The sequence below is a fragment of the Macaca fascicularis genome, chromosome 10, assembly GCF_037993035.2.
Source record: "Macaca fascicularis isolate 582-1 chromosome 10, T2T-MFA8v1.1".
Taxonomy (NCBI): domain Eukaryota; kingdom Metazoa; phylum Chordata; class Mammalia; order Primates; family Cercopithecidae; genus Macaca; species Macaca fascicularis.
In genome coordinates, this window is record NC_088384.1 from 103,706,718 (window position 1) to 103,719,758 (window position 13,041).

General features: G+C 41.1%; 1 protein-coding gene across 14 annotated transcripts in view; it reads left to right on the forward strand.

The window, feature by feature from the left end:
• NCOA3 (nuclear receptor coactivator 3) overlaps positions 1–13,041 on the forward strand; it is a 158,965-nt gene that overhangs the window by 139,808 nt on the left and 6,116 nt on the right. For 13 of the 14 annotated variants that reach the window (XM_045363078.3, XM_065523264.2, XM_065523265.2 and 10 more), the window contains 9 exons: positions 1,025–1,416; positions 1,593–2,464; positions 3,356–3,491; positions 4,707–4,901; positions 5,280–5,531; positions 5,634–5,760; positions 7,377–7,548; positions 8,684–8,977; positions 10,607–10,699. In XM_045363078.3, coding sequence (XP_045219013.2) covers positions 1,025–1,416; positions 1,593–2,464; positions 3,356–3,491; positions 4,707–4,901; positions 5,280–5,531; positions 5,634–5,760; positions 7,377–7,548; positions 8,684–8,977; positions 10,607–10,699 — 2,533 coding nt within the window. The remainder of the gene's footprint in view (positions 1–1,024; positions 1,417–1,592; positions 2,465–3,355; positions 3,492–4,706; positions 4,902–5,279; positions 5,532–5,633; positions 5,761–7,376; positions 7,549–8,683; positions 8,978–10,606; positions 10,700–13,041) is intronic. The other variant, XM_065523269.2, reaches the window with a different exon arrangement.

Sequence of the window (13,041 nt, forward strand, 5' to 3'; positions counted from 1 at the left end):
GAGACAAAACTTAGGAAGGTTATTGGGTTTGATGAAATGAGTTTAGATTCCTGGATTATGATTTGTTTAAGGTTGTATTTTTATGTGAAAGTGATTATTTATTAAATACTTTACAGGAAAGTTAGGGGATGGGAAGGCTAAAGGGTGGATAAAAGAGCATATAAAATCTGATTACATGTCTTGCCATTCATTTCTGATGATGTGTTTTGCTTTGGGGACTGCATTTAAAATTTGAGGCTACATTTTAAGAATAAAGGTAGTTACTGTCAGTGTTGGTAGTGGCAAATAAGAAATGCATGAAGGGGAGGATATTCACCCATTAATTATCTTGAATAATTTGCAGGTACCTCCAGGTGAAGCCCTAGATAATGTGGCAACTCTAATAAAGCCCACCTGAAACTCCAGTTAACATAGCTGTTGGTCTTTCATAATACTACAGTGGTCTTAGTCATATAGATTCTGTGGCTTATTGAAAAATGTTATTAGGTAAATAATTGATCGATACGTAGACTGGAATTGTCACTAGGTATTGGAATGTTGCCTAAAAAGTTAAGTTCCTGGGTAGTTAATTCATCCCATTTTTTTAAATTCCCTCTCCCTGCCTTCCTTCCTTTCTTTCTTCTTCTTCTTCTTTTTTTTTTATTAAACAGAGACAGGGTCTTGATCTGTCGCCCAGGCTGGAGTGCAGTAGTGCCATCACAGCTCACTGCAACCTCGAACTCCTGGGCTCAGGCGATCCTCCCACTACAGCCTCTTGAGTAGCTAGGACTACAGATGTGTGTCACTATGCCTGGCCAATTTTTAAATTTTTAGTAGAGACATGATCTTGCTGTGTTGCCCAGGCTGGTTTCAAACTCCTGAGCTCAAGTGATCCTCCTGCCTCAACTTCCCAAAATGCTGGGAATATAGGTGTGAGCCACTGTAGCTGGCCGGTGTTTAAAAATTTTATTTTATTTTAAATCTGATGAAAGGCTTTTATGCATGCTTATAATTTTTTAGTAAAAGTTTGATGTTTGTTTTGCAGAGAACAGAATGGATATAGACCAAACCCAAATCCTGTTGGACAAGGGATTAGACCACCTATGGCTGGATGCAACAGTTCAGTAGGCAGCATGAGTATGTCGCCAAACCAAGGCTTACAGATGCCGAGCAGCAGGGCCTATGGCTTGGCAGACCCTAGCACCACAGGGCAGATGAGTGGAGCTAGGTATGGGGGTTCCAGTAACATAGCCTCATTGACCCCTGGGCCAGGCATGCAATCACCATCTTCCTACCAGAACAACAACTATGGGCTCAGCATGAGTAGCCCCCCACATGGAAGTCCTGGTCTTGCCTCAAACCAGCAGAATATCATGATTTCTCCTCGTAATCGTGGGAGTCCAAAGATAGCCTCACATCAGTTTTCTCCTGTTGCAGGTATTTATGTTGACATTTCCTTTGTTTTTTTTTCTTTTTAAGTAATTCTTCTTTCCATACTACTGTAATTCTTGTAAAGTTAATCTCTTTTATAATATAAACTTTGAGTAATTAAGTTGTATTTTGTTACAGTGACTGGTAGTCTAATTATTTTCCTAAATTTTTTTCAAATTCAGGTGTGCACTCTCCCATGGGATCTTCTGGCAATAGTGGGAACCACAGCTTTTCCAGCAGCTCTCTCAGTGCCCTGCAAGCCATCAGTGAGGGTGTAGGGACTTCTCTTTTATCTACTCTGTCATCACCAGGCCCCAAATTGGATAACTCTCCCAATATGAATATAACCCAACCAAGTAAAGTAAGCAATCAGGATTCCAAGAGTCCGCTGGGCTTTTATTGCGACCAAAATCCAGTGGAGAGTTCAATGTGTCAGTCAAATAGCAGAGATCACCTCAGTGACAAAGAAAGTAAGGAGAGCAGTGTTGAGGGGTCAGAGAATCAAAGGGGTCCTTTGGAAAGCAAAGGTCACAAAAAATTACTGCAGTTACTTACCTGTTCTTCTGATGACCGGGGTCATTCCTCCTTGACCAACTCCCCGCTAGATTCAAGTTGTAAAGAATCTTCTGTTAGTGTCACCAGCCCCTCTGGAGTCTCCTCCTCTACATCTGGAGGAGTATCCTCTACATCCAATATGCATGGGTCACTGTTACAAGAGAAGCACCGGATTTTGCACAAGTTGCTGCAGAATGGGAATTCACCAGCTGAAGTAGCCAAGATTACTGCAGAAGCCACTGGGAAAGACACCAGCAGTATAACTTCTTGTGGGGACGGAAATGTTGTCAAGCAGGAGCAGCTAAGTCCTAAGAAGAAGGAGAATAATGCACTTCTTAGATACCTGCTGGACAGGGATGATCCTAGTGATGCACTCTCTAAAGAACTACAGCCCCAAGTGGAAGGAGTGGATAATAAAATAAGTCAGTGCACCAGCTCCACCATTCCTAGCTCAAGTCAAGAGAAAGACCCTAAAATTAAGACAGAGACAAGTGAAGAGGTAATTTGTTTTCTGTATATTTCAGCTCATATTTCATCATTTTTCTGTTAGAAATTTAATGTAATATACAAATTCTTCGATTTTAGGTTTATTTAAAGAAAGTTAAATCTTTAGCTGCCATTTCTTTATAATTATTTTGGGTGTCAGTAAAATTATGATGTAATTTAGAAATAACAGATGTGTATGTTTTAAGATGCGAATATAACTCTTTAGTAGCCACTATGAAATTTTGTCATGGAGGTGTTTATTGCTGGAATGGGCAGATTGGGTCATTAAGAGAATGATAGAAGTAATCAGGAAAAAAAAAACAAACTTGTATTAAGCAGCATAATTTTGATTTTAAGGTAAAATCAAGTTTCATGTATAAGATGACATTCTGTATAAGCATTTCCCAAACTTACAGGATATATTAATATGCACTTGAGCAAATGAAAGGCTTAAAGTTAGAATGTGGGCTTAACCTAGTGTTCACCAAATTCATTGACCGAAGTCCTTGTTAGAGCATGCCTATGAACATCTCAGCTTGCCCCTTTTATTATTAATCACACTTATTTTCAGAAGGTATATGTAGATGCAGATATCTGTTAGCTAATTATCAATGCATTGCTAGTGAATGTTACCTGCAAAATATTCTACAGTTTGAGAATTAAATGTCTTGTGTAAATTTAAAAAATGCCCCTTTGAAAGGACCAAATTGAGTGATTTAATCTCACAGGAGGAAGATTAGAGATGGGGGTCATAATAAACTGGCCTTTAAGGTGGGCATTATCATTGTAGGTAATTTTTGTATTTTACTTGCTTCTATTTCATATATCGTTTTTTCTGATGGGTATGCTTATACCTGTGTGTCTAGTAATATACACAGGTTAATTTTTAAAACTTTATTTTCAGGGATCTGGAGACTTGGATAATCTAGATGCTATTCTTGGTGATCTGACTAGTTCTGACTTTTACAATAATTCCATATCCTCAAATGGTAGTCATCTGGGGACTAAGCAACAGGTGTTTCAAGGAACTAATTCTGTGGGTAAGAATGAACTAGGTTTTGTTTTTGCCGCCTTTGAAACTTTTCTGCGTATCTGTAAACACTCTTACACTAAGACCAGGTTATAAATAGCACTTATAACTTCAGAACATGTATTCTGCCTCTGTTTTCTGTACTAATTTATATTGTATGTGCTTTAGAAAGCTTTTTGGACATTTTCCTGTTTTTTTAAAATTACTTTAAAATAAATTTCCCACTTCTAACTAATATGCCAGTAATCATGGCACTTACAGAAAAATGTTCATCTTTGATTATTCCAGGTGAGTAGTGTAGGTACTAGGGCATATATTTTTCTTAGCCATAGAGAATTGGATTAAAAAGCAACTCAAACTCTAGATTAAAACTTGTCCCTTGGTGTTTTAACAGAATCTTGTCACTTAATTAAGATAGTTTTCTTCTTTGGTGTTTGCTGGTTCTTATCTAGCCCCTCTCCTGTTGCTGTGTGTTTACTTCATCTATTTAACAAAGGTAGGTCGGGCGTGGTGGCTCACACCTGTGGTCCCAGCTACTTGGGAGGCTAAGGTATGAGAATCGCTTCAACCTGGGAGGCAGAGGTTGCAGTGAGCCAAGATCTCACCACTGCACTCCAGCCTGAGTGACAGAGTGATACTCTGTCACAAAGAAAGAAAGATATATTGTGTGTATCAATTGAAAAGGCGGCACTCACAATAATTCAGAATGGTCATTATTCATTTTCAGTAGCATTATTTCCTAAACTAGAATGGATAGATCAGTTAGAGTGGGGGGAAAAAAAGAAGGTTAGAAGGGAATTTTACGTTTTATTTCTTTTTGATCAGAAGGCAACTTATCTGGTTAAGTTGATTATAAAATTATAAACAGTATACTTAAGTACAAATATGCAAGAACCTTTAGGAGCTTGGAACATTTGTGAATTTTTTAATATTAAGTGAAGCAGAATATCAGTGACCATATCAGGCTACAGAAGAGTTCTCAGTACTTCAGCTGACCTGGAGAATTGTTGTTTCTAATTTATTTGGAATATGAGACCTTTTTTTGGTGGTGGGGGGAGGGTGGTAGTGGTTGGGTGAGGGCTGGTACTTATTTTGTAAAAGGAAGACAGTGTTTGTTTTTGTAAGAAAGATATTCTTGGGTGGGGCGTGGTGGTATTTGTGTTTTGTACTTGATTATTTATGTATTAAATCACCAATAAATATTTTTGTATTGTGTTTTCAACAGGTTTGAAAAGTCCACAGTCTGTGCAGTCTATTCGTCCTCCATATAACCGAGCAGTGTCTCTGGATAGTCCTGTTTCTGTTGGCTCAAGTCCTCCAGTGAAAAATATCAGTGCTTTCCCCATGTTACCAAAGCAACCCATGTTGGGTGGGAATCCAAGAATGATGGATAGTCAGGAAAATTATGGCTCAAGTATGGGTATGTTATTTCTAATTAGAATTATGATTAATTTATTTTGGGAAAAGCATCTTTAAAATACTTTAAGCCATCTGAATAATTGGGAGTAAATAATAACTTTTTGAATAACGTTAGTATGTTTCTTCCATGAGTATCCTTCATTTATTTTATGTCTTGGTTATGTAAACTCTTAAAGAGTCTTTTGGTCTATGACATTTTCCAACCTATTGAATACATGAGAATAGTGGCCTATGTCTCCACAGTTGGCCAGCCCTTTTCTTACCATGACAAAGTACTGTTTTGTCAAGGCTGATGTTGTGTATAATGGCTGTACTCATATGGTACAAGAAGGATTTCATTATAATATGGAAAAGACCTAAGTATGGCTACCTGTTTTAGGTGGACCAAACAGAAATGTGACTGTGACTCAGACTCCTTCCTCAGGAGACTGGGGCTTACCAAACTCAAAGGCCAGCAGAATGGAACCTATGAATTCAAACTCCATGGGAAGACCAGGAGGAGATTATAATACTTCTTTACCCAGACCTGCAGTGGGTAGCTCTATGCCCACGTTGCCTCTTCGGTCTAATAGCATACCAGGTGCAAGACCACTATTGCAGCCGCAGCAACAGCAACAGATGCTTCAAATGAGTAAGTGTCCCCCCTGCTCCCTTCATGAAGAAAGAAAGTTAGATGTTTCAGGATAATTTTTGCTCTTATTTGATAATTTGTGCTTTCTTTTTGCTCCCCCAGGGCCTGGTGAACTCCCCATGGGAATGGGGGCTAATCCCTATGGCCAAGCAGCAGCATCTAACCAACTGGGTTCCTGGCCCGATGGCATGTTGTCAATAGAACAAGTTCCTCATGGCACTCAAAATAGGTGGGGCGTTATTTTGTAACTCTGTAGAAAATCTCAGCATTGGGTAGTTTAGAAAAGAGTTGGAGCACAGGAGCAAACGTGAGAGAGAATGAGAATTCCTTGTAATTGAGGTACTTGGTTGCCAGCTGGGCATTTCTCATGTAACTGTGTAAAAATGAGGCTGAGGCAGTAAGCAGTGCATGTGGCATTCACAGGAGAGGGAGGAGATACAACCATGTTGTCCAGCTATTAGGGCCATTCAGTGGCCAAACATCTGAGAGCCTCTCTGTGAGATGATTCTCTCTCTAGTCCCATGAGGAGGGGAAAAAAGATAAGTATGTGTTTCTGGTGGTTTTATATTCTTCAGAGGGTTAGCCTCAGTTTTCCAGAAAATTACACTTTTTTTTTTAAACCTTTTTTTCTCCCCAACCACCTGCTGCCTGTTGAGAAAATTATTTTAAGGATTGGCTAATTGTTTTTTAAAATTATTTTAAACATTTCAGTGACGACAGTGAAAGAACTATATAGCATCTTTAAAATTTTTCATAAAATAAAGATTGTAGGCCGGGTGCGGTGGCTCACACCTGTAACCCCAGTGCTTTAGGAGGCCAAGGCAGGCGGATCACAAGGTCAGGAGATCGAGACTATCCTGGCTAACACGGTGAACCCTCGTTTCTATTAAAAATACAAAAAATTAGCCGGGCGTGGTGGCGGGTGCCTATAATTCCAGCTACTCGGGGAGCTGAGATCACGCCACTGCACTCCAGCCTGGGAGACAGAGCAAGACTCTGTCTCAAAAAAAAAAAAAATTGTAGATTGTATTTCATTTTTATTTTTCATTGATATTTTATTTTTATTTAGCTTAGTAACTTATTTACTAAGTGGCATGCAAGAGGCCACTGTCAATGTCAGCTCTAACGGGAATTCTACAGTTAAGTTAAGCAAGGAAACTAAAATGAACTGATCTATTGAGCAGACAGTGATGTAACTATATGAATTTATTTGAATGCTTCTCTAGTCAGTAGAGAGCAAATAGTTTCAAGTTAACAGAACTTTTCTGAGGCAGGATAAATGTTTAACTTCATGCCCCCCCTGTATGTGTTGGAGAACTGAGGCAACTTGCTGTGGGTGTATGGGGTTTGTGTTATACTTGCCAATATGAGCTCTGGGCCAAGTGTGACAAAGTGATTTTGGGATTTCTGCAGACTCACGTCAGTGATAGCTCAACATTTCTATCCTTTCTTTTACTCTTTTGATTTTGCTAATTTTCAAGTATTATAATTACTACCTCCTCCTTCATTGTTTTCGTGAGGAGTATCTTGTCCCATCCTTCCCTACCCTCCCCTGGCCCCCATTTCTGCTATATCCCAGATGCGTAGGGTTTGGCAATTACATTTTGGTGGTGGGATTGGGAGTTTAAGCTATATATGGTGGTCTAAAGTGGCCTGGTGCAATTTCTAAATTGTGGGCCTTAAACTTAAATTGATGCCATTCACTCTTTTTTACCACTTGGTTTATTATTTGTGTTTGTAGTATTTGAGTTACTGTTCATTAAAAATATTATGCATGGTTGCTGTGATCTGTTACTCTTAGAAACAAAAAAGCACCATTGAAATTGATTGCAAGCCTTTTTCTAGGCCCCTTCTTAGGAATTCCCTGGATGATCTTGTCGGGCCACCTTCCAACCTGGAAGGCCAGAGTGATGAAAGAGCATTATTGGACCAGCTGCACACTCTTCTCAGCAACACAGATGCCACAGGCCTGGAAGAAATTGACAGAGCTTTGGGAATCCCTGAACTTGTCAATCAGGTAGGTTGCATTAACATGGAAGTAGGAGAGTGTGTATTTGTGTGTGTGTGCGTGCATGCGTGTGTGTGTACAAATTCATGAAGCCACAAACAAGAATACCTGTGTGTGTCTTTCCTAGTACTTGTGTTGTATTACTACATTCATGGACACCAGCATTAAATTTGGAAAATATACTTTTTTGGTCTCAATTCGTATGTTAAAATGGAAAATATACTTATGATTGTGATATTACTTTCAACACCCCACTATTTTTGGCAGTTGTAGAAATGATTTAGTGAAACTACTAAAGTGTGACCTTTTATTCATGTTAAAAGTTCTCATTTTTATAACTATCTTTCTCTACTACTTAGCCAAGCCATGTGTATTCTGATGAGGCAAGCTTTTTTTTTTTGTTTAAACAATACTTGTTTACAATGGCCAATCTGAACATCCTAACATCATCATTTCCTGTTCCTGTTTACATACCCAGCCTTATGAAAACATGCTATTCAGAAATCTGTATTTCTGAAAGACACATTCTGTAGTGACTGTTTTTTCTTTTTTGAGTCGGAGTCTCGCTCTGTCACCCAGGCTGGAGTACAGTGGCGCAGTTTCAGCTCACTGCAACCTCCACCTCCAGGGTTCAAGTGATTCTCCTGCCTCAGCCTTGCGAGTAGCTGCAATTACAGGCACCCGCCACCATGCCCGGGTAATTTCTTTTGTATTTTTAGTAAAGACGGGGTTTTGCCATGTTGGCCAGGCTGGTCTCAAACTCCTGACCTCAAGTGATCCACCTGCCTTGGCCTCCCAAAATGCTGGGATTACAGGTGTGAGCCACCGTGCCCGGCCATGACTGTTTTTATTTAAAGGCTATAGAGGGGCCACTCTATAGGTTTGTGCATTCAACAGTAAGCAGGAAAGATCATCAGGGGCTATCAGTCGTTGTTGGGGAAATAGATATGTACATATGGAAGTACATTGCCATGCGGCAAATGCTGTCACAGTGCAGATGGGAAATGCTGAGCAGTTCTTGTGTACACCTTCGGGGATACCAGTGACATAGAACCTGGATTTTTTTTTGCACCTTCTTTAGAGCATTTGACTTCTGTTGCTTTCGTAGATGTTCTTCACTGTTCTTTTATGTGTTGTGTTTAAGGGACAGGCATTAGAACCCAAACAGGATGCTTTCCAAGGCCAAGAAGCAGCAGTAATGATGGATCAGAAGGCAGGATTATATGGACAGACATACCCAGCACAGGGGCCTCCAATGCAAGGAGGCTTTCATCTTCAGGGACAATCACCATCTTTTAACTCTATGATGAATCAGATGAACCAGCAAGGCAATTTTCCTCTCCAAGGAATGCACCCGCGAGCCAACATCATGAGACCCCGGACAAACACCCCCAAGCAACTTAGAATGCAGCTTCAGCAGAGGCTGCAGGGCCAGCAGGTAACCGGTCATGTGTTCTTCCCTCTGGCTTCTCCTTCTGTTGTTTTCAGACTGTGTTTCTCAGTGTTCTTACTACTGGTGCACTCTATCCCTGTCAACTAAAGAAATTATTTTTGTTTTACTTCTGTGTAAGGTTTTGTTTGTACAAATGGCTCCTTGTTAAGGAGTAGTTGTGTTGGAATTCGATACTATGAGAATATTCCATTTTACAAATTAAAAAGTAAAAAGTCAGGAAGGATTGCTCTTGGGGAAGAAAAATGTTACTTGATGACTTTGTAGTCTTAAAGGTAGATAAGTTTTTTTTGAAAAAAATCCTTACTACTAATAACCAAATACTTAAACCATCTTGATTTCAGCATTTTAAATGGAACCTCTTCTTTCTAGAGCTGTCTTTTAATATTCTAAAATATGACTTCTTACCCTATTGTTTTCTTAGTCCCCAAGAAATGTTTTAAAATTTAATTGTTTTTATAAATTGTTTATGTCTTGAGCATACTGAGTTATTAAATGTGGTGGAACCAAATCATATAAGTAGATGAATGCCTGAGTTTTTTTTTTTTTTTTGAGGTGGAGTCTTGCTCTGTCGCCCAGGCTGAAGTGCAAGTGGCATGATCTTGGCTCACTGCAACCTCCACCTTCTGGGTTCAGGTGATTCTTGTGCCTCAGCCTCCTGAGTAGCTGGGGAGCCACCCAAATCTGGCTAGTTTTTGTATTTTTAGTAGAGACAGGGTTTCACCATGTTGACCAGGCCCATCTCCTGACCTCAGGTGATCCTCCTGCCTTGGCCTCCCAAAGTGCTGGGATTACATGCGTGAGCCACCGTGTACGGCCAAATGCCTGAGTTTGGAATCCAAAGAGCCAGAGACTCTCCATTGCATAAGTATTCTTAAAAGTCAGTTTAGGTACTCAGAAAAGCTGTGTTAGTGCATTCATTTTACTTTCTGCCATTTCTTTTCACTAAAAGTCATTTAGGGAAAGCTAATGGAGTTTATTCAGAATTCCTCTGATGAACTTAAAGGTATTTCCCCATGTGCCCGAATAATCCCAGAGAAAGCCTGACTTTATAAATCTTTTGAGTTTCTGCTGTGTGTGTATATATATAATTTATTTATGTATTATTATTTTTTCTGATACAGCGTTTCAGGGTGGAACGCAGTGGTGCAGTCACAGCTCACTGCAGCCTCGACCTCTCAGGCTCAGGTGATCCTTCCACCTCAGCCTCCCAGGTAGCTGGGACTACAGGAGTGTGCCATCACTCTTGGCTAATTTTTTGTAGAGATGGGGTTTCTCCATGTTGCCCAGGCTGATCTCAGACTCTTGGGCTCAAGTGATCTGCCCACCTCAGCCTCTCAAAGTGCTGGGATTACAGGTGTGGAGATATTCTTTAAGCTACAAAATTGCACTTTACCTTTTTTTCCCCAATGCCAAACAGTAGCCCATCATATGCTAGCCTAAGACTTTTCAACACTGACCTTTTTGCATTGTGAAATTACTAGTTTAGATGTGACTTAGCCAGGTTATTGTGTTTGGAGATATCATTACCTCATTGGCTGGTGCTGAGGGTCTGGAAAGCTGTGTTGGCAGACTGACATGTTCTCCTTGCATTCTAACCAACTTGTCTCACCTCAGTTTTTGAATCAGAGCAGACAGGCACTTGAATTGAAAATGGAAAACCCTACTGCTGGTGGTGCTGCCGTGATGAGGCCTATGATGCAGCCCCAGGTGAGGATGATGAGCCTCTCCACATGCATTGCTCTGTGCTCAGGACAGGGCTTGGCCTGTGGTTGACTCTTAGTAAATGTTTGTTAAACAAATGAAGGTAATTCTGAATTTCTTGTGTAAGAAAGCAGTCGTATTAAAGACTTTCAACTCTTCCATTCTTCTCTCTGGCTGGTGACTGGGAGGAATCAGAGGAGGGAGAGGTTTCTTCATTAAAACCATAGATTAGGCCGGGCTCGGTGGCTCAAACCTGTAATCCCAGCACTTTGGGAGGCCGAGACGGGTGGATCACGAGGTCAGGAGATCGAGACCATCCTGGCTAACACGGTGAAACCCCGTCTCTACTAAAAAATACAAAAAACTAGCCAGGCGAGGTGGCGGGAGCCTGTAGTCCCAGCTACTCAGGAGTCTGAGGCAGGAGAATAGCGTAAACCCAGGAGGCGGAGCTTGCAGTGAGCTGAGATCCGGCCACTGCACTCCAGCCTGGGCAACAGAGCGAGACTCCGTCTCAAAAAAAACAAAAAACACAAAACCATAGATTAGTGTTTTTTTAATTGGTTCCCTTTGTGATCGGTTGCTATACTGTGAGAACAGCTATCACATGGCTTTTTTTGGAATTTAAAATAACCTGTAAATGTTCCTCTGTTCCTGGATTATGAAACAACATGCACACTGGGTAAAATTCTGAAATTATAAAGAAGAAAATAAAGAATACATAATCCTGTTCTCAGTGATAGCCTCTGAGATGACCTGTTTCCTGTAGTAGGAGGGGATATTAAAATTCCCTTCTATTTCTAGCCAGTGGTGGAGACAGTATTGAGGGGTTTTCTTAATGTGCATGAGGCAGATGACCACACAGCAGTCCCCTACTGTGGTTTGAAATATTGTTTATAATTGTTTTTTAAAAAACAACTGTGAAATGCTCGATTTTCATTGTCTTATGCCTACTTGGAAGTACTGATATTTACATTTTCTTGATAATGAAACCTCTTGTGGAAGCTGAGCTAGAATGCCCTACAGAAAGATGATAAAAGTTTGCTTTTTGGAGATGATCCGTAGCTAGTAGAGCCCAAATCAGCTTCCTTGTTGTACTTTGGTTATGTCACCTTCTGAACCTCCAGACAGCTTCTCCTTGCCTCCTACCTCTTTCTGAAAGTTTAAAGAAAGTACAAGATTTTCTGAGGTGGACCCCTGCTATCTAAGTATAACCCCATCTTTTTGTTTGTTTGTTTGTTTCATATTTTAGCCCTCCACCACCCCAACACACTGAATCCTCATTTTCCTGTAGTTGTCCTTCATAGTTCCTGAAAAAGTTGTCTTCAGATTCTACCTCTAAATGTTCTCTCACGTTGTGGAATGTTTCTGGTCATGTTAAAGCTTGACAGTGTGTCTTTTGTCTTTTTTTTTTTTTTTTTTGAGACAGAGTCTCGCTCTGTCGCCCAGGCTGGAGTGCAGTGGCCGGATCTCAGCTCACTGCAAGCTCCGCCTCCCGGGTTCACGCCATTCTCCGGCCTCAGCCTCCCGAGTAGCTGGGACTACAGGCGCCCACCACCTCGCCTGGCTAGTTTTTTGTATTTCTTAGTAGAGACGGGGTTTCACCATGTTAGCCAGGATGGTCTCGATCTCCTGACCTCGTGATCCACCCGTCTCGGCCTCCCAAAGTGCTGGGATTACAGGCTTGAGCCACCGCGCCCGGCCTGTCTTTTGTCTTTTAACCCCAAATAATTTTCAGGTCCTTCTTCAGTTCTCCCTCCCTCCTTCCCCCTGCAATAGCCAGAAAACTTCTTTTTTTTTTTTTTTTGAGAGTCACTGTTGCCCAGGCTGCAGTACAGTGGCACGATCTCAGCTCACTGCACTCTCAATTCCTTGGGTTTAACGGATTTTCCTGCCTCAGCCTCCCAAGTAGGTGGGATTACAGGTGCTCACCACGGTGGCTGGCTAGTTTTTGTATTTTTAGTGTAGACAGGGTTTCACCATTTTGGCCAGGCTGGTCTCGAACTCCTGACCTCAAGTGATCCCCCCGCCTTGGCTTCCCAAAGTGCTGGGATTACAGGCGTGAGCCATTGCACCAGGTCCGAAAGCTTTTATGTAAAGAATTGTGTGTTTTGGCCGGTGCAGTGGCTCACACTTGTAATTTAAGCACTTTGGGAGGCTGAAGCAGGTGGATCACCTGAGGTTAGGAGTTTGAGACCAGCCTCCCTAACATGGTGAGGCACCATCTCTACTAAAAATACACAAATTAGCTGGAGTGGTGGTGCATGCCTGTAATCCCAGCTACTTGGGAGGCTGAGGCAGGAGACTCGCTTGAACCTGGGAGGTGAAGGTTGCGGTGAGGCAGGATTGTG